This window comes from Mauremys mutica, chromosome 24 (genome assembly GCF_020497125.1).
Source record: "Mauremys mutica isolate MM-2020 ecotype Southern chromosome 24, ASM2049712v1, whole genome shotgun sequence".
In the NCBI taxonomy this organism is placed as follows: Eukaryota; Metazoa; Chordata; order Testudines; family Geoemydidae; genus Mauremys; species Mauremys mutica.
The window spans coordinates 10,497,021-10,519,072 of record NC_059095.1 but is presented as its reverse complement, the minus strand read 5'-3'; the positions used below and the strand labels follow the sequence as shown (position 1 = coordinate 10,519,072).

General features: G+C 44.9%; 1 protein-coding gene across 7 annotated transcripts in view; it reads left to right on the top strand.

Annotated features, from left to right (window-relative positions):
• The window catches only part of DOT1L (DOT1 like histone lysine methyltransferase), a 129,009-nt gene that overhangs the window by 22,902 nt on the left and 84,055 nt on the right, over positions 1–22,052 (top strand). For 2 of the 7 annotated variants that reach the window (XM_044998673.1, XM_044998672.1), the window contains exon 1: positions 1,941–2,168. The exons of 1 other annotated variant lie outside the window; for it this stretch is intronic. In XM_044998673.1, coding sequence (XP_044854608.1) covers positions 2,088–2,168 — 81 coding nt within the window. In that variant the 5' untranslated portion in view covers positions 1,941–2,087. Of the gene's footprint in view, positions 1–1,938; positions 2,169–15,526; positions 15,604–22,052 lie in introns of those variants that run through there. 4 more of the 7 variants (XM_044998676.1, XM_044998674.1, XM_044998679.1 and 1 more) reach the window with 4 other exon arrangements.

Here is a 22,052-nt window from a genome sequence, read left to right as displayed (position 1 = left end):
TAGCCGCTGTTTGTCCACAGGAGAGAGCTCTCCCACTGACAAAAAACGTCCACCCCCAATGAGCCTGGTGGTAGCTTTGTCCGCAGGAGCACTCAGGTGTCCACACCAGCGCATTTTGTTGAGAAAACGTGCGTCTTTTGGGATGGTGTTTTTTTTTTTAAACACCCTTGAACTATAAGGGTTTTGTCATTCAGTTGCCAGTGTAGACAAAGACTAAGTTATCTCCGGCCATGTCTACACTACCACTTATGTGGGCAAAACTTTTGTCGTTCAGGCATGTGACAAAACACCTCCTTCAGTGACATAAGTTTTGCCAGCATAAGCACTCATGTGCACGGCACTATGTCCGTGGGAGATGCTCTCCCGTGGACGTAGTTACCGCTGCTCACTGACCTGGTTTTATTATGTTGACGGGAGAGCTCTCTCCTATCGGCATAACGTGGCCACGCAAGCTCTCGTACAGCGGCACTCCCCGTACAGCTCTGCTGCTGTAAGCATGTAATAGACGTAGCCTAAAATGCCTTTTACCCGTTCTTTCCCTATTTTTGGCTTATGTTCTTTTCCCCCTTGTTGTTGTTAATAATTGTATTAAGTATCTGGTCACAATTTACCATTTTAGGGAAGACTGATGCCAAATTGGCATTAAACACCTCAGCCTTCTGGAGGTCGCCTATTCTTAGTAATAGCCCCGTGGAAGTCACCAGGGCTACTTGCAGCGTGGAAAGCCTTTGCGGGACGGGTGCCTAAGAATTCCCAGAACCAGGTACTTAAACTGCTTGCTTAGGTCTTAGATTTTAAATGGAGGTGTTGACGGGGGGGCTATGCAAGCAGGAAAAAGGAAAGTGGTGCCTCTTGTATGGCATAGGGCGCTCCCCTAAGCGGAAAGGGGGGCCAGGGCTTGGTTCTGTCCTGAAGTCGCACTGCAAAGACCCACCCTGCTGGGCTCTGCCTGCGAGCTGGGGCGGCGGAGGGGGGAGCCGCCAGGCTCCTTCCGGCGGCCCGCGGCCCCAGCAGCAGCGGGAGGGGAGCGTTTCTACGGGAACTGCTGACACAACCTTCTGTGCCCTGTACAGTCCCAGCCCCCGCAATCCGCATGTACTGCACGTTTTGGTTGTCCCCCCCCCACCGCCCCCCCCGGTCCTTTGCACTTTGGTACCTTCCAGCACTGAGCTCCCGGGTAAGCCCGTGAACGGGGCTGGAGCCGAGCTGCTTCGCCCCGCGCTGCAAGCCGCGTCCGTCACCCGCCCCGCTGGGGCTGCTCCCGGCGGGGTCCCTGCCCCGCGTCCCCCCGAGGGGCACGGGGAGCAGCCCCCCCCACTCCTGCAGGCCGGGGGCAGTGAGCGAGGCGTGCAACATAGTCTGGGGGAGGCAGCCTTGCCCCCCCCTTCCTGCTCTCTGGGGAAAGGGGGGGGCTGTCCTTTTGCACCCAGAGAAACTTGCAAAGCGGAGGAGAAATAAAGAGCAAGGTCCCCCGAGAACAAGCCTATGACTAAAGCAAATCTCCCCCCCCCCGCCCCGGTAACCGTCCTACAGCTACAAGGGCAACAGAATCAATTCACTAACCGCCCCCTCCCCACATTCCCCAATGGGAGAGAAAAGGGAGGGGTGCTGGGGGGGCGAGCCCCCCCCACTTTGCTGATATAGAGTAAAAAAGGGGCAGAAATCACCCTCCACCCCAACATTTACCCCCCCCCCCAAACCTCCCAGGGTTAAAAAAAATCAAAATAAAAACGCACTGAAAAGCCCCCGCCCGCCAAGCAGCAACACGCCGCCGGGGGTGGGGGCTGTCAGCAGGGAGGGCAGCTGAGGACAGGAACTGGGGGGGGGGCTCGCTCGCTCCCCCCCGCCCCCCCGCGTCTGGCGCGTTGGTCGGGCCCGGCCCCGGCGGCTCATTGTGCTCGCTTCACGCCGGCCCAAGATGGCGGCGGCGCTGGAGAGCCCGGCCAGCCGCTAACTACAATAGAGGGAGGCGAAGGGGAGCGGGCGCCTCCCACCCCCAGTAGTGGCCCCCCCCCCCGCGGCCCGCACCCTCCGAGCGGTTTCTCTAGCATGGTGCGGGGCCGCCGCCGCCTCCTCCCGCTGCCGACATGGGCGAGAGGCTGGAGCTCAGGCTGAAGTCGCCCGTGGGAGCCGAGCCGGCCGTTTACCCCTGGCCGCTGCCCGTCTATGTGAGTATCGGCCCGGCCCGGGAAGGGGCCCTGGCCCGGACACCCTCACGGGGCACCCCCCCTCTCCCGCTCCCTGTCAGCCCCCCCTCCCCCGGCCCGGAGACCCCCTGTTCCTGCTCCCCGTCAGCCCCCCCCTGCCTGCGGTGCCCCCGTCAGACCCCCGGATCCTCCCGCCCCCTGTCAGACCCCCCCCCCGCCCCGGAGACCCCCCTGTTCCTGCTCCCCGTCAGCCCCCCCTGCCTGCGGTGCCCCCGTCAGACCCCCGGACCCTCCCGCTCCCTGTCAGCCCCCCCCCCCCCGGCCCGGTGCCCCCCTGTTCCTGCTCCCCGTCAGCCCCCCCTGCCTGCGGTGCCCCCGTCAGACCCCCGGACCCTCCCGCTCCCTGTCAGACCCCCCCCGCCCTGGAGACCCCCTGTTCCTGCTCCCCGTCAGCCCCCCCTGCCTGCGGTGCCCCCGTCAGACCCCCGGACCCTCCCGCTCCCTGTCAGACCCCCCCCCGCCCCGGAGACCCCCTGTTCCTGCTCCCCGTCAGCCCCCCCTGCCTGCGGTGCCCCCGTCAGACCCCCGGACCCTCCCGCTCCCTGTCAGACCCCCCCCCGCCCCGGAGACCCCCTGTTCCTGCTCCCCGTCAGCCCCCCCTGCCTGCGGTGCCCCCCGCTGCCCGTCAGACCCCCGGACCCTCCCGCTGCCCGTCAGACCCCCCTGCTCCCCCGGCCTTGGCCAGTCCCCGTCGGGCTCCCGCTTCCTCGGGTACCTCCCTGCTGCCTGTCAGGCCCCCCTGTTTTGGGCACTGCCCTGTCCCAGAGCGCCCCCCCCCCCCCGCCTCTGGTCAGACTGCCCTTGTTCGGGCACCATCTTCCCCGGACCCCCAGCCTGGGCATCCCCGCTACCCCCTGCTCTGGGATTTCCCCACTAGGAACCCCCTGTCCAGGACACCCTTGCCACAAGTCCCCCCCCGGCCCTGACACCCTTCAGACTCTGCCTTGCGCCAGTCACCTTCCCCAGTTTCACTTTCATGGGTTGTCATCCATAGACTGTCCCTTCCCCCTCAGGGGCTCCTTGTCCCTGGTAGCTCTGCTCATCTGTCTCCCAAAGAGAACCCTTGTCCTCCTTGTCCCCACCTAAATATTCCCTGCCCAAAACATCTCTCTACTCCAGGCAGCCTCTGGTCTCGCCAGGCCTAAGTAGTTCCCACTCCTTCCACAGAATCCCTCTTTTTTTTTTATTCCTTCATGTCTTGTATTTTCTGCCCCGAAACAATCCTGCCCCTAATCCGCTTGAGTGTCTTTGCCTGCCCCCTGAATCCTCAGTCTGTTACTGTTCCCCAGTCATCCTGGTCCATGTTCTGAATGCTCATCCTCTCAATGGAAGAAATTCCTGTTTATTCAACTCCTCTTTCCTAGCCTTCATCCCCAGTTACTCCCTTGCTGTCTGTCAGTTGCCATCCAGACACCCCTATCCCCAAGAAACCAACACCTCCCCTGCTTCCAACCCAACCACCTTTCTAGTCTATGGATTCCCCCTGTGCCCTCAGATAATCCCATTTCCTCTGGACCCCCAACCCAAACAAACAATTCCTTTCTATAAATAAACACTCCTGATGCTGTTTGGCATTATTATATCATTATTTTCTTTAAGCCCTCTGGCACCCTGCTTCTAACCCACTTTGCTCTGCTCTCCTCAATCCCATTTCTCCATTCAGCCTAGATTTGGATTGGATATTTTCTGTCACATTCATAGTTTTTCTTTTGGGGCAGGGGGGAGCTGTAGCAATTTGTAGCATTTGAATTACTGTAGTGTAAATAAATAACTATAGGATGAAATATAGCAAAGGGTGGGTTCTTTTAGTCTGCTCAACTCAGGGAGGTGTTTCTTTTAGAAAAAGTGGATTTGACCTCTAAAATTGGTTGGACTTCACAGATAAACAGGGAAGTGTTGGGAGGGGACAGCTAATGAAAAGTTTTTCTTGAAAAGTCCCCATGTTCCTCTGACAGGTTAATAAAATGTTCAGACTAGGATGAAAAAGGATTTGTAATTTTGCAAATGTGAACTGGTGGTGATGGCGGGGGTGTCTCAACTGCTCTGACCGGTTGGGGAAGGAGGTTAAGGGTGTGGGGGAAGGGGGAGAGTGATCTTAATTCCCAATAGGGAGGGTTTTGGAATTTGTGTGTGGTTGCATAATTGCAGCTTTCCTTGACTTTTTTGAATACTTATTTAAATAAGTATTAATGTACATTACCTTTTTATTTTGTCTAAAGAGAATTCCAAGTAAATTTTTCTGATGACTACACATTATAATCCACACCTTCTCTCAAATATGACTGATTTCCCATGTGTGTAGTTTTTTTTTAAATAATCCACAAATTTGACTGCCTTTTTCTGTCTGTGTTGAATTAAAGTGCTAGATATGGGATCCCTTAAATGAGTATTCATGTTCAAATTAGTAAAAGCCTCACCAAGGAGAAACTTAAACTGTTGGTCTACTTATATATGGTTAGATGTCATTGCAAAACCAGTCTAGCCTCAGCATCAAATATTTATCCCCTGCCATGTAAAAATACTGTGTGTGAATTGGTTTGCAAAGAGAAAGTCAGGCAATAGTCTTCCAAAAACTGGTTTGGGTGCTGTTGGCTTTCTTTGTAATGTTTTGGTGTTAGACTAAGTCCTAGCATGTCCAAAGTATCTTGGTAATGCTGATGCAACTGCAATTATATACTATCTTGCTTATGGCAGGGGAGACCACTGCATACTTGCTTTCTGACTTTTGGTGCTGTTGGATGTGACTGTGGTTTCCAAAACATCCTGCATATACGAGGACTTGCTATTTTTGATCATCCTACTCCCAGAGTCTGAGCCCTCCAGCACACACTAGTTAATGCAGCCTTTCCTGTTTCGGCAGCTCTGTCATTTGTGTGTGCGTGCGCGCGCTGTACTTGAATTGACAGAAACTGAAAGTTTAATAGTGACCATTTCATGCTTGTTACCACATATAATCAGTTTCCAGAGACAAGTTAATATGTAGCAATAAATATTTTCTTGAATAAGTTAAGGCTTAATCAGGAAGGATTGGTGATATTTGTTTGAATCTCCTTGCTTAAAAAAGGAAACCTGAATTTAATGTTGTTACAGCTTGTGAGGTAGGGATAAAGAAATTATCAGGGGAAACTTAGGCCAAGTGTTTCTAGGTTGCATCTATTCTAAGATGTCTGAATATGCATACTCTTTTTTACAGTTCATAAAAATGTAGTGGGTTGGGTGTCTATCTGCATATGCTATCTATAAGATGTAAGAAATGCAGTAGAACCCGAACATCCTGTCATTAAAGTGGCCTCTCTGGGTTGCATATTTTTTTTCCCATAGTGATACAGAAGTGAATGGTTCATCTGGAGCTAATGAATATTTTGTACCGCAGCTCTGTTGAAGAGATCACACTCCACAATATTTTGTGTTCTTGCTGGAACTTCAGCCATTGAATCAAAGAACTGTAATGTTTAAAAAGAAATCCTCTTTGAACACTGCAGTGTCTGGCCTACTAGCATTGTACTGTACTGAACGGTAGACTTTATTTCCCTCGTTGGCTCAGACTCTAGTTGGCAGCAGGGTGTATGTACCGTTGTGGTTTCAGAGCTCAACTCTGTTTGACGTCAGCAGAACGTTTCTTAGTTTCACCACTGACTCCACTTGCTTCTTAGTAGTATCTAGGAGGCAAGGTGGGGTGACTTCAAAAATAATTTTTTAACGATTTTTTTTTTTGTTTAGAAGCATCCTTATTTGCAGTTTCTCAAGGTTTATACATCTCTCTCTCATAATGTTGGCACAGAATTTGTTGGGGATGGGGAGAAAAAAAAAACAGCACTCCCCACTAATTTATTTCTGAGAGCCACGTGAATGCTGGAGAATCATATTTGCAGTATCAAAAGTTGCGTAGGTGTTGTGGAGCTGCTGTTTGATAGCACAGTTGTGTGACTTAACGTTGTATTAGAAACATTTGCAACTTTTCATTTACTACATCCAGACTTTATCTCACTTAGCAGAATGTTTATGTACCGTGAAAAAGTCTTAGATTAAAAATGTTCATATTAATGGTGAATGGATGTTAGCAATTTAATTATGGTATAATTGCATTATTTGTTGTAAAGGACAGTTGCTTATTTTGTGTACAATAGGAAAACTGGGATCTCCTCAGACTGCTGAATTTGCATAATAGCTCAGCTGACAACCTGATGCCTGTCAAGATGTTAAAAGAAACCTGGGCGGGTGATGTGAAACGTGTATTTCCCTACAAGACTAATTAAGACCGTGGGAGGAGAGAGCAGTGGTGTTATAGATATAGCCTCCCACTGGCTTACATACAAAACTGAAAGTATGACTCTCTTTCCCCGCCTTCTGCTTTCCTCAAAGGAAAGGCCATGGTTTCCTAATGAATACATGGTGAGCAGTTCTGTCCGTAACGCACTGTGATGAGTAAGTTGAATAGTGCCTGGTGAGTAATCTTCCCCCCCCCATGACTCAGAAAATATTTTCTGATGTTGACCTCTGGTTTTTATGAGTGTCCTCCTTAATCAGAGCTGAGGTGGGTTTACTTTTCTGTATCACAGCGTAACTCCTTGACTCCCAAAATCCTGCCCAAAAGTGGGCTTGCATTAAATTCTCAAGTGTCTAGAATATTAGGTCTTGTACTCTGCTTCATTTATTGTATTAAAGCTTTATTTTAATGACAAATGAGAAGTTTAATAAACTTAGATAAGGTTTTCCTTACTTTCACTCTGCTGGCCTCTCACTTCACTTTAGAATCATTTGCTCAAACGTAAGATTTCAGGTATATAGATTAATACGTAGAAGATGTCACTCCTATTCATAGTTCAAAACATAGATACACAGGTTTTGAAAAAAAATCCTGGTTGTCTGCTGCCTCAAGATAGATACAAAAGACACAAAGTTTGGGGTCTTCTCACAAGCAAGTTATATTTGCAAAAATCTGATGAAAAGATCAATCCCTCTTATCTCTGAGTATAAGATGGAGTTTATACTGGGGCACTATTCCTAGACCTCATTTGTTTGCTGGGTGCCATTATGCAGCCTCCTCTCAGGATGAAGTATCCCCTTCAGAACAGGGAGTAGCTTGTATGACTGTGCAGTCTGAATTTTAAACCTTCAAACTAGCAGCTGTGATGATAAATCTGGGCTGAAGAATTCACTGTTCTATTGTTTGTGCGTGATGTTTTTATTCTCACTGCTCTCTTTCTGCTGAGCTCTGATGGCAAAAATATTCCATTGGCCAGCAAAATGTCATAGTATCATTTTTGCAGCTGTTTGAGAGAGGCATATTTTGGCATATGTGTCTACTACTAAGAAGTAATGAAATATAAGCTTGATATAGTATTGACTTTATTTGTACAGGTGGGTGGGTGCACAGCATCTTTTTTTGCCCACTAGCTAAGAAATCTAGGCTGTGACACACATGATATCATTCTGTCCCTAGGAATATGTTTGTTCTGAAAGCTCAGGGGCAGGCACTAATGATTAAAATCACCACGCAGCAGTGTGTCATCTTTTTTAAATTTATTAAAGGTTAACTACAGAGATGAATAACAAACCATGTTTAAGATCTTGTGCCCACTCTGATTGTGGGAAGCAGCCCTGTCTGGAATGTAATTGTTTGCATCAAAACTGTATCTTCCCTGACTGTTAAGGAAAGAAGCTTCTTTTAATATAAGAGTGGACTCCAATGGTGTGCTGTCGCCTAAAGTTTTCCCAGTGGGAGTGGTGATGGCAATGGCTCTCCAAAAAAAAATAAAAAATCATGATACAGACTTCTTAATCATCAGAAGCTGTGTGTGTGATGGTGACTCACAGAGCTGGGAAATGTAGGAGCTGAACTGATACTTGTGGCGGTGGGGAACTTTTAAAAAAATGTCACTAGTGTAGAAAAGCCTGTAGAAGCTTTAATGTCTTCCCCTTCTCTGACCATTCAAACCCTGTATGCCCTTTGAACGTTAGTGTTGAGTAGGCTAAATACGGGTAATTACTGATTTGATGATTTCTCAAGGTTGTATGGATAATAAAGTATATTGAGAGAAATACTTTCTAACCAAAAAAAAAAACCAGAAGCAAATGGCAAAATGAGCATTGTAACACCATTAACTAACATAATTTGTTTGCATTGTTGTTGTAGCTATGTTGGTCCCAGGATACTAGAGACACAATGTGAGTGAGACAGTATCTTTTTTGGGACCAACTTTAGTTGGTGAAAGAGACAAACTTTTGAGCTACACAGAGCTCTTCTTCAGGCCTGGGAAAGAAATCTTTCCTGAACCCCTTCTTCTGGCCTTCAGATAACGCCCCCAGCTTCAGCAAGCTCATCACCAAAAGCAAGTTCCCCACAGACCAAGACACACACACCAACTCATAGCAGCACCAGAATCTGCCTGAACAACCTGCAGACACATCTCCACTGCCACAATGATCAATACCCCCTGCAACACACCTTTCAAGGTCCATGGGTCCTACACATGCCTATCACAACATTTGGTATACCTCATCCAGTGCACTAAATGCCCCAATAACAACACTGTGGGTGAAACCAGACAATCATCATGCTCTCGAATGAACTCGCACAGAAAAGTGATGAAAGACGAAAACACCATCACATCACTGGTGGGTGAACACACTTCACAAAACAATCACTCCATATCTGACCTCAATCCTTGTCCTCAAAGGAAACCTTCAGAACATCTTTAAAAGATGAGCCTGGGAGCTTAAAGTAATAACTTTGTTAGACACTAAAAATCATGGTGTTAATAAAGATACTGGATTTATGGCTTATTACAACAATCTGTAATCCACTGACCCTCCACCTCCCCTCTTTGTTTTGTTTTATGACTGCAAGGGTGTTAAAGTGCCATTTCACCTTGAATGATTCCTTCGAATATGTGTTATCTCCTTACATTAAACAATCTGTTCCATCTTGTATTTAGCTGTGGTGTTCTGAGGCCTGGTCTGCATTAGGAGATTAGGTTGGTACAACTTCATTGCTCAGGGGTTTGAAAAATCCACCCCCCTGAGTGGCACAGTTAAACTGACCTAACCCCTGGTGCAGACAGTGCTAGGTTGATGGGAGAACTCTCCCATTAACCTAGCTGCTGCCTTTCAAGGATGTGGATTAGCTATGCTGACAGGAGAACCCCTCCTGTTGGGGTAGTGGTACAGCTGCATAGCTGCAGGGTGCATCTGTGCTACTGCAGCATTTTAAGTGTAGACGAACCCTCAGTACCTATCCCAGACCCAAAGAAGAACACTGTGTAGCTTGAAAGCTTATTTCTTTCACCAACAGAAGTTGCTCCAGTAAGCGGTACTACCTTGCCCACACTGTCTCTATAATGTAATTTGACAATTTCCCGCCATTCTCTTCAAAATGCAAAATGAAACAAGGCAGGTACTCACAATGAGGTTTTCTGCTGTAGTTCAGAAGGAGAAAATATTGCCACCCTATAACTTTTCACACCCCTTGGGGTGCAATAGAGTAGCAATTTATCTTCTCTGCAAAGGCTCTTGTCAAATATAATTTACTGTGGGTGATAATTTACTCAGATTTCTAAATGGTTTAATTTGCAGCTGAAACTGACAACACAATATCTGTATTTGCATCCTAGCAAAAGCTCAGTAAGCAAATACCTTTCTCTAAATCCGTCTCCCACCTCAAAACAAGAACACCATTAAAATTAATCAGGCTATTGTGTGAAAGTACCTTAAGGCCATTTCTTCTACAAGTCTGTTACTGCGTCCTTATATTTGAGATATCTGAGAGGCGTTTACATGAAATGAAGGTTGTCAAAGATTTTTTTTTTTCCGTAGAAGAGATGGGTGTTAACCCCAACTGCCCTGGCCAAAGTTCCAAGTGTAACAATTACATTTTATTTTCTTAAAATTCTCCCTGCAGTTTCATTTGGACACAATATAGAACAGTTTATGCAAGTACAAGTTCTCAAAGTGTTGAGGAAAATCCATCTCACCATATGCAGCTCCCACCCTTCTCCTCCATGGCAATCCACTTATGGAGAAGATTGTCCTTTCAGGTATCAGTCACCCAGATGAATTGTGCTTCCCCTGGGACCTTGTGAAAGATATCTTATCCCTTGGTTTGCAAGATTTATGGGATAGGTAATCACCTTTCTCCCTGAACAGCCATACCTCTACTTTCACACTTTCTTTTTTCTTTCATGCTCACCTTCCCCATTCTTCCTTTTTTGTTTCTTTGTTGCAGCTCTTAGACTTAACCTTTTGAGTACCCAGTTAAAACCTCCCCATGCAATAATGAATACACATGATCAATAGTATAGTAAATAACAAACGTCCATTGTATTAATGACATTTTTTTGATTATGTAGCTGATAGTTTGTATGTGGTATATTAAGATACTGTTTTGCAGTTGACTTTACTTTCTTTTTCCTAACAAAAGTTGCTGCAAGAGAGAGGGGGAAAGAAGAGGTCACACCAGGAATCCAATGAACTTTGCAGTTCTTAACTTGCAGATGAGTAGAATCATAGAATATCAGGGTTGGAAGGGACCTCAGGAGGTAATCTAGTCCAACCCCCTGCTCAGAGCAGGCCCAATCCCCAGACAGATTTTTGCCCCAGTTCCCTAAATGGCCCCGTCAAGGATTGAACTCACAACCCTGGGTTTAGCAGGCCGGTGCCCAAACAACTGAGCTAAAGCCAAAAACCAAAATTGGACATTTTTTGGTTATACTTGCCACGTTCCACGAATTGGGCTCCTCAGCCACTTAAAAACCCACCAATGGCAGACCTCATCCTTGCATCGAGGAATAGCCAAAGACTTGCCATGTAACTTTTGTATTCTGTAGATATTGGTCTTCCAATGAATAATTGTTCATTCGGTGCAATAGACGTAAATAAATGTAGTATATGAAGCAATTTAATGAGTATTTAACCACGTTTTATTAATCTAGCCAGTAATGTGTTTAATTCCATTATCATATATAGTATAGAAATGCAGACATTAGAGAATTAAGGAGTAGTTGCTATTTTTAGGACACAGGACGACGGCAAGTTATGTTTTACAACAGAAAATTTAAATGATGAATTTTTGTAGATATGATCAGAACTATCAATCACAAAGATGGTTTCTGCTCTGCCATCTTTTTTCCTTTTCCAGTTTCATAAGTGAATGAGTGACTTTTTGAGGAAGCTATGAACAAAGGATGTTTTGGTGTCAGACTAGGGATCTGGGGTACTAATGAAGACAGTTATGTGTTGATTGCCGAAATAATCAGTAGTGTAAAGAGAAAAGCCTTGGAAAGTTCTGAAGCAGCTTCTTTCATTTAATATCCCAAATATATTGTTAGAATCTGCCTACACTAAAAGGAAACATTCAGAAAACTTCTGTTAATCACGTGTAGCTCTATTGATAGCAACATTGGGAGCTCTATAGTGAAGAGGCAGTCCAACCTTTTTAGCACTGTCATGTATCCCTTTTTAGATACAAAGTTTAAAAACTGCCCTTAGCTGTTGTGTAGAGTTCTTGTAGTATGGACTGTCAAATAGCTGCTTCCTGCTAGTCCAGATGTGGTGAATTTCAGTGTTATGGGAGGTGTTCCTTCTAGTTTAGATATCAATTTGTAAAGCCCTTTGGTGTGAAAAATGTTCAGGCAAGATTTTGATAGTATAAGGTAAAATTCTGTTACCAGTGAAGCCAATGGGAGTTTTGCCAATGATTTCTGTGGAGCCAGGATTTTACTGTCTTTGGTGAATCTTCATTAGATAGAGTAAACAGGTTGGAAGTGCTTAGCCTCTGACTGAATTTTTGCCTTTAAATCAGGAATATCTTCAGATATTACAAAGTTATGATGACAGTATTTACCAGACTTTAAAATTAATCTAGTCTTTGAAAGCTTTTGACAGTCTCATTACAAGTGCTGCATGCAGTATGAAGTCTATGGTGGGTGTAACCAACAAGTTGAAACTCATTGTAGGTGCAGATGAGTTAAACTTTTTTTTCTTTGGGTCTCAACACCCTCACAAACATCTTTTTTCTCTAGGACCTTGAGGAGTATAGGTTTGTATTCTGGCATTTCTGATGTGTCCGCCACTGTAATAAGCAGGAGTTAGCCTCAGATAGTTATGGTATTTCCATCTTGGATTAAATGAAAAAAAATTCCTAAAATTTAAATCAGACTGTACCAAATCAGCAACAGAATAAATAGGTAATGGTGTATGGATGTGTATGTACATAAATAAAACTTAAGCGGTAAACAGCTCTCTCCCATTGAAAACAACATGTTATACAATTTATAGTTGGGTTCAAAATAAATGAAATGCAGTTTGTCTCTTTAAAAACATGTAAAAAAATAAAAATTGCTATTAACATTCTTCTAGATAGTGGTATGTTCAAATCCGAAGGGCCCCTGTGGCTCTTGAAGTCCATCCCACTTCCCTGGAAATGTTTAATGTTTGCTTTTCACTGCAGATCAGAAAGGGTTTATTCTCTTGGGAACTCTTTGTCACCAAAAGATGCTGAATTCATTGGAATGCATTTGGTAGGCAAATTCTGTTAACCCATTGCACAGTTCTCAAACTCTTTAACGTTAAACACACCAAGTTCTTTTGACTAATGCCCTTGGTGTGTCTATTATTTCAGAATTTTGAAAGAAAATGTCCTTATCCTCTAATTTTATTCGTTTTGATTACTCCTTTCCCCATTCCTGTTCCTAATGGAACTTGAAATTAACATGACTGACTTATTTATGTTCAAGCCATTAGTATGGTTTTGGGACTAAGTGTTCATTTGTGTCAGGAGTAACATGCAGAACATTGTCTTTGCTTAGGTCCTACATAGAGATACAAGCTCTGTTAATGAGAACTTTTTGGCAACAGCCTGTGTGGACACAGATTGGTTTACTTCAGTTTAATTTAACCGTTTTCCCAACTAACTTGACTTAAACCAAAAAGTCATTTTTATACCGGAATAAATGTGTCTATATCCAAACTATAGGTGTGTCTAAACACACAAGTTGTACCACTTTAGCTACACTAGTCCCACCCTTCTTATTATGGACACAATTTTACTGGTGTAATTTTAATCCCATATGGTAGTGGGTTTCAACCTTTTTACACTTGCGGATCTCTAAAATATTTTGAATAGAGGTGTGGACCTGTTTTGAATCTTAGACATAGTCTGTGGACCCCCAGGGCTCCGTGGACCACAGGTTGCAAACCACTACTGTATGGGAAGGAGAACAAGATATACCAGTATAAGCCACGTTATACTGATGTAATTGTGTTCACACTAGGGGTTGTACTGATTATAACTACTTTGGCAGAAAATTGCACCCCTAACCAAAGTAGTTAATACAAAAATAATGTGTAGACTAGGCCTACACTGGTATAAATGTACACATTGAGTTATACAAGTGCAGCTTTCTCATGTAGATAAGGCCTCAGGCTCTGTTTACACTACAGTTTACATCGGAATAAGTTACGTCACTCGGATGATAAATCCACCCTTCTGAGCGACATAAGTTACACTGACTTAAGCACTAGTGTGGATAGTGCTATGTCGGTGAGAGAGCTTTTCCGGCTGACAGCTTCTGCCGCTCATGGGGAAGTTAAGCCGATGGAAGAGCTCTCTCCTGTCGATTAGAGCAGCTATGTTCAAGAACTTACAGTGGTGCAGCTGCATTGGTGCAGCTGCGCCGCTGTAAACTCTCTATTGTAGCCATGCCCTCAGTCTCTTGTTGAATAGATCACATATTAACAAAGAGATTGTCTCAAGGATACTTCCTTTCCAATTTGCTATCACATGAACCACTTCAATTGCACAACATTTGCAACATGCTCCTGAGGCAGCAATCGCTTATGTGGAGATGTAAAAATATTTAATGCATTTTAGCTGTCTTAGTACAGTGTAGTTGGTGGAAACAAGGAGGAGCCAGCGCTATATGGGCCAACGGTTCTGCAATCTATATCTATCACTCCTACCCATAATATCTATTTGGTTCCCATACCAGTTTTGGAATCTCTAATCAAGAGCATATTTTCCCCATTAATTTATCATACTTTCAGTATAGGTTAGATCTTGGCCCCAAGTTTATATATATATATATATATATTTGCAAACTGTTTTTTTTTCTTTTTTTAGTCCCTTAAGAAGGCATTAATGCACTGCAAGTTTACATGATGTCTTCTGGCCAGCTGTGTGTAGCGCTATAAATTACTTGAAGCTTTGATTGGAGTCTTCGTTGTGGTTTATGACCTTGTCATGTGAGAAATAATCTTTGAGCTTTATCTCTTTGATTTAATGAAGATAAAGAGATTGAGGGCACGTTGTCTTCAGGAGGGAGTCTAGAGATGTCTTTTTGCTTTATAACCTCCTCCTTGGTATAAGGAAACCTTAGTTACAAGGCAATTCAGAGGAAGTTTCTTTCTCCAATGTATAAGGGAAGTATCGTATTCCAGTTGCTACACTGGAAAATAGCTGAGAGTAGGTTGGTGTCATTTGATGGCATTAATATGTCTAGCCCTGCAGTATGAAATATTGCACAGATATGACTTTTTAGCTTTCTCTTCACTTTGTATTCAGAGGATCCTGACGCATGCGAGTATGAGCTCACCAAAAATTGGTAGTGTGTATGCCAGAGGGCCTGAAACTTCTGAGAGAGTGACTCAAGATAGTTGCTAGCTGCACTGGAGATCTTGAGACTTCTCAATTCATTTGGTTCCCTCCCCAAACAATGTCTTTTCCCCATTATAGCTGGAAATGCTTCTTACATGGGGTTTCAGACTTTCACCATTGACTGTAGATGTTTGTATCCAGAATGATTCCTGTCTTCAAAGACTTAGCTGCATGTCTGCCTAGGCAGGCTGAAAAATAGGCTAAAACTTTGTATGTTCTAAATCAGGGAGTACACAGATTTTTGGCTGCACCTATAGCACTGGATTTTGAAAAAGAGCATCTGCATGCCACACAGTAATGTGGCGCACTCTCCTTCCCTTTTCTGTCCCTCTGGGGCAGCCATAGCTCAGAGTAGAACCATATTGACACCGCTTTTGGATGTACAGAAAACCTTTCCACTTGAGCACAAATGGAAGAAACCGGGGGGATATTAAAGGCACAGTTGACCCACTGATCACTTTATTTCAATTGGCAAAACAGGCTGTTTTTCTTGTCCCACCTTTGTGATGCAATTGTGATGCACCTTGTCTGTAGGTGACCACAAGGGTGTATGCACTTCTTGATGGTGTGCCCACCATTGTGGCCAGCTGGGCCATGTTTTTGCTAATATGCAGATTGGCCCTTTGCAATCCAAAAACCTTTATCAAAGCATGAGGAGCTGCAGCAGTATTCTGAGACTGGCTAAGTGGTTGGGAGAGCTTGAACTGCTGTGACTTGGTGGCTAGGAGAGGAGTGGTTTCCAAAGTAAGGCCAGCTTCTGCCATGAGGGAGGTGACCCAGGCAGAGGCAACATAGAACTGAAAAAGCATTTTTTTATCAGTTTGCATCAGCTGCTGCTTCCTTTGAGCTGTACTGACTGACCTAGTCGTCACTGAAGGACTCATGAGAGACCTCTTCCTCCTGGTTTGCAAATGCCTGACCACAACTAGCTTGCACATGCCCAAATGGTCTTGGGCAGCTCTTGCACAATTCTGAAACGAGGCTTCTGACACCTTTCTTTGGGGAGGAAGCGTGTCCTAGTTGCTAGAACCCTGAAAAGGAACTAAGGTGTCCTGGGTTCTATTCCTGGATCTTCCATTGGCTTGCTGAGTCATCTTGGCCAAGTCACAGTCCCTCTCTTTGCCTCAGTTTCCCCATATGTAAAATGGGGGTGTACTGACTTCCTTTGTAAAGTGCTTTGAGATGTACTGATTAAAGGTGCTATAGAAAATCAAGGTGATATTATCTGTAAGACCACCTCCTCTGTCCAACTTATTTGTGTGTGCCCATCCTCAGATTTTCGGTATGCCAAACCACTCCCACTGGAAAAATCTATCTCCTGTTTGTACTTCAGAATACCCCATAGAACCCTTACACAGGCCATAATGCATTTAAAGCACTGTACAGACAGTGACTAATCTCATAAATGTTATCCTCATTTTACAGATGGGGGGAATAGGTATTTATGCCATCTTAAGCTTTAGAAATCCTAGCCCTCATGAGACTTGCTAAAAATGTAGACTGCAGGACAGTTGTATGAGAATGAACTAAATATAAAAGGACATGCATCTGGAAGAGTGCTAGGATGTGGTTTCTCACTTCAGGTCCTGTCAGCAAAGCATTTTAATTGAACAGGCCTTGCTTGTTTGTGGAAAAATGACTAAAGTGACACATTCACAAATTTAAGAAATAGCTTTTTGAGATTCACTTTACATTAAGAACCTTTTTATCATTAAAATACATCCCCCCCCTTCATAAACATACTTGGGTGTCTGCGATGCTACGCTATCATGATACCTAGAAATAATTCTGAAGTCCACACCTTTTAAGATTTAATATGGGAAGGTTTCTTTAAAGTGTAAATGGAGGGAAAATTTGTAGAGAAGGTTATGTAGAACTTCCTACTCAGTGTTGCAACACTGGCCTTCATAATAACTGGGTAGATTGCAGCAAAAGTGTTGTAATAAACTGTCAAAATTTGACACATCAGTTTGATAGTATAGGTTTCTAATTCAGTTCTTTTCATTGGAAATTGCTACTGTATTAAAAACAAAAACATAGCGTTTTACTGAACTATTTTACCTGTCTGTTTACTACTGTCTAGTACAGGGGTCGGCAGCCTTTCAGAAGTGGTGTGCCGAGTCTTCATTTATTCACTCTGATTTAAAGTTTCGCGTGCCAGTAATACATTTTAACGTTTTTAAAAGGTCTCTTTTTATAAGTCTATAATGTATAACTAAACTATTGTTGTATGTAAAGTAAATAAGGTTTTTAATATGTTTAAGAAGCTTCATTTAAAACTAAATTAAAATGCAGAGCCCCCTGGACCAGTGGCCAGGACCCAGGCAGTGTGAGTGCCACTGAACGTGCGCTATAGGTTGCCTGGTCTAGTAGCATTGTCCGCACTGTGTTTGAACAGTGCTTAGTCCAGTGGGGCCCGATTCTTGGTTGATTCCCAGGTCATACTGTAATACTGTAAACATGATTAATCCTTAATATCTGCTACTCCTAGTCTAGATAATGAGAAATATAGATGAAGATTGCCCTTAAAAGTTTGGTTTTCCATGAATGACAGTCACAGAGAACTTCTTAAAAGAAAATGCTCAAACTTTTCAGGCAATAAAGAAATAAAAGTATACTCTAATCACAACAAGCAGTTCTGATAACAATAAGGAAAGGGAGTGGAGCATGGGATTGAGCCCCATGTTCTAGTCCCTGCTCTGAACTTTCATAGGCCTTGTTCATAGTCAGAGTTCCACGATTTAATTTTAATTGAATTTAAAAACTGGTTCAAAAGGGTGAGGCTATTTAATTCATTTTAAACCAGGATTCTATTAATTTTATCTTAATTCAATAAGGAATCAAACTAAATCAGAATAAACCGGTTTAAATTGACTTGAGTTTACACATCAAACTGGTTTTGCACAATGTAGTTTAACTAAATCAGTTTAAAATCACACACTTAATTCAATTGGTGCAATTTGCATAGAGACAAGATCTCAGTGCCAGCTTGGGCAACTTACTTTTATCCCTTGAGGTCTGATCTACACTTGAAAATTAGATATGTCAATGTTGCTCAGAGCTGTGAAAAATGTTGTGTCCTAGATGCAGCTAAATTGATGGAAGTTTTCTTCTGAGAAGTGCATTAACTACCATTAGTGTAGGAAGCATCTGTGCCAGGGGTTGACAACCTATGGCACGCATGCCAAAGACTGCACGTGAGCCGATTTTTAATGGCAGGCAGCAGCGTACCATTAAAAATCCTGCCCGGCCCTGCCTGCCCGGGGGCAGGGCGCAGAAGCTTGGTCCTGCTGGCTCCCCTGCCTCTTCCCACAGTGTGCTGGGTTCCTGCACTGCCTTCCTCCCTGCTGGCCAATCAGCTGATGGCCTTGCGAGGGAGAGGGTCGGGGAGGAGTGGAGTCAGTGTGCTTGCTGCTCCTGGCGGAGGCAGAGAAGAAGCAGGGGCAGGGCCTTGGGGAAGGGGGAGGGGGTGGAATAGGGGCATATCCCCTCCAGCCCCCTGCCCTGAGCACTCCACGATCCCAGCCCACACACCCAGCCCTCTGCCCTGACCCCCCTCACACACACCCAGCCCTCTGCCCTGAGTCCTGCACACCCCCCAGGCTCGTGCCCTGAGCCCTGTGCCCCCCAGGTCCCTTCCCTGAGCCCTGTACCCCTCTTACATACACCCAGCCCTCTGCTTGACTCTTTCATTCCCCCCATGACTCCAGCCCTGACTCTGGCACCCCCACACATACCCAGCCCCCCCACACCCCATGCTCCCCCCACATCCTGACTCTTCCCCCCTCACATCCCCACCCCCACCCTGAGCACCAAATGGAGCTCCTCACCTCTTCCCCTCCCCCCCCCACATTCCCACCTGCACCCCTTGCACCAAATGGGAGCTGCCCAGGTAAGCATTCCACACCCAAACCTCCTGCTCCAACCCTAAGCCCTCTCCCTCATTCCAGCTCCTGGCCAGACTTTACACCCCAACCACCAGCCCTGTGCTCAGTGCACTCCCACCCTCAGCTCAGTGCAGAGAGAGAAGAAGAGAATGAGCCAGAACCAGGGAGAAGGTAGGTACCCACTGTATGTGAGCAGGGCTGGGACTGCAGACCGGCAGTGGGCTGAGCGGGTCCGGCAGCCGGGATCCCAGTGGATGGAACCACTGCTGCCAGTCTGGGGTTCTGACTGCTGGACCCTTGCCAGCAGGAGTCCCAGCCACAGGCCCCGCTCAGCCCGCTGCTAGCCTAGGTGAACAGAACCCCAGACCAGCAGCGGGCTGAGTGGACTGGCGGCTTAAGATCAACATTTTAATTTAATTTTAAATGAAGCTTCTTAAGCATTTTGAAAACCTTGTTTATTTTACAATACAATAGTTTAGTTATATAATATATAGACTTATAGAGAGAGAACTTCTAAAAAAAACATTAAAATGTATTACCAGCACGTGAAACCTTAAATTAGAGTGAATAAATGAAGACTCGGCACACCACTTCTGAAAGGTTGCCGACCCCGGGTCTATGCTATGGTGCTACCATGGCACAGCTGCAGAGCTGTAGTGTAGACATACCCTGAGTGTGTTTCCCCATCTTTTAAAAAGGGATAATTCTTTATCTCCCTCACAGGAATGTGGAGACTCATGTTATGTCTACAGTACAAACCCTACAGTAATGCAGCTGCTGCAATGGAACTGGGCCGCTTTAGTGTAGACTTGCCTGCAGTTATACTAGCAAAATACACTGGATACTCCGTTTGGGGAACTCGTTTAAGATAACACCTGCGGATTATTTTCTGTATCAGCTGCATTTCCACTGGGCTTGCCAGTTTAATTGTACTGGTATATATGTATACTGGCAAACCTTTTCAAGTGTAGATATGTAGGCTGGTATTTTCAAAAGTACCCAGCATTGACTGGCCTACTTCTTTGAAAATCCAAACCCATGATATTTTGGAGTGCTTTGAGGTCCTGTACAAGTACTAAGTTTTAACAAAATACCATCTTAAGTTGAAACAACGTGATATTTTTCTTTTGGGTACTCAAGTCTGCTGAATCAGTGACCAAATGATTTTCTTTTTCAAAGTAGTTGAGACAGATTGACTTCTGAAGCATATGGAAAGGAGCAGCCATGTTTATGGAATAGTGACTTTTTTCCCTCTGATGTTCCTTTTCTTCATGCAAATTATACTTTTTAAAAAAGGATTTTAGATAAATTAATAGGGACTAATTCTGCCTTTAGATGCTTATGCAGGCCTCCTATTATGGCCAACAGTACATGTACCGGGGCATAATTGGACTTTCATATTATGCACAATGTGTACATGTTACTGTCATAATAAAAACCCTCAGTTTGATAAGGAAGTAGGTTGTGTTTTTTTCAGTTGAAGAGCAGGAAACCTGTTTTATTTAAACTTCTCCAGTGTTGACCTCTTGCTGTTTCCTGGTGTAAAGAACACTGGACCTATAGAGGAATATTATTTAATCATGGGCTATTGATCACTGATGGATGCACGTGACATTTTAAATCAGTTGATCCTTGATAGGATAATTTTGAAATCTGAAGCTACGCAATTGTAGCCTCTAATATTATTTAAAACTTGGCAAAATAATATTAAATTAAACAAAAGTTTATTGATATAACTTTGACTTGGGTTTGAACCTAATGTTTTAAAATGGTCTAAATGCCATTCTTTGGGTGCCTTGCTGTGGTTAAGATGGTATTACAGCCTATGGGCTTGCAGCTGATTACTGCTTTAAGGCCCTAGCAATAGGGAAAGGGCTGTCTCTCTTCATTCTCTGTTTGTGCAGATGAGGTGCAATTCCCCTATGGAAGATGGCTGCCCTCCCTTTCTTCTTGGCTTTCTTCTTGAACTAGAAGATTTTATTTGGAGTTAACAGCCATAGTTAGTTCATCCCATTCATTTGGAATACTAAGGAATGTGACTAAAAATAACTTCTGGTTTTTGAATTTCAATGCCATTGAAGCAGAATGAAGTAAATTGCTAAATTGTGTGGTGTTTTGCCCCACAAGTGAGTTTTCTGGTGTGTGCAGCATAATTACAGAGGTCATGGCTACACTTGCAAATTTGCAGCGCTGCAGCAGGGTGTGAAAACACACCCTCTCCAGCGCTGCAAATTGCGGTGCTGCAAAGCGCCAGTGTGGTCAAAGCCCCAGCGCTGGGAGCGCGGCTCCCAGCGCTGTACGTTATTCCCCACAGGGAGGTGGAGTACGGACAGCGCTGGGAGAGAGCTCTCCCAGCGCTGGCGCTTTGACTACACTTAGCGCTTCAAAGCGCTGCCGCGGTAGCGCTTTGAACTGCAAGTGTAGCCTCAGCCAGAGGTACTTATTTGCACTGTTGAGCCTGTTAGACGGTTGATTCCCATCCACACTGCCATTTCACCAGTTGAGAATGGTACAGTGGCGGATGATGTGATGGGTAGCATTGCTTGGAGCAAGCATGATCCCAGTGTGATCACCTGTGATGTGTTAGGAGCATTTGTGTGTGTGGAGCTATGGAATGTTACAAAGAGGAGCACATGATGGTTAGTAGGTCAAACTTCACTGCTTAGCCAATTACTTGGTTTCTGGTTTCCTTTGTTAGTTTTGCTCCGTAGGTATTTTGTGGCTGCTGCCACCCCTGGAAAGTTCTAGGATTTTCACATCTGCGGCCATGTCTACACTAGCACTTATGTTGGCAAAACTTTTGTTGCTCGGGGTGTGAAAAAAATCACCCCCGAGCGACATAGGTTTTGGTGGCATAAGCACTCATGTACACAGCACTATGTTGGCAGGAGATACTCTGCCGCTGAGGTAGCTACCACCAGTTTATGTTGACAGGAGAGCTCTCTCCTGCGTTAGCATAAAACAGCGAGCGATCTTTAAGTGTAGACATGGCCTGAGTCTGAGGTTATGTCTGTACTACCCACTGGATCGACGGGTAGTGTTCGATGTATCAAGGATCGATTTATCGCGTCTCGTCTGGATGCAATAAATCGATCTGCTAATCGACACCCGTACTCCACCTCTGCAGGAGGTGTAAGCGGAGTCGACGGGGGAGCCGCGGCAGTCGACTCGCCGCCGTGAGGACGGCCAGGTAAGTCGAACTAAGATACTTCAACTTCAGCTACGCGAATAGCATAGCTGAAGTTGTGTATCTTAGTTCGAACCCCCCCGCTAGTGTAGCCCAGGCCTGAGACTACTGATCCCAGA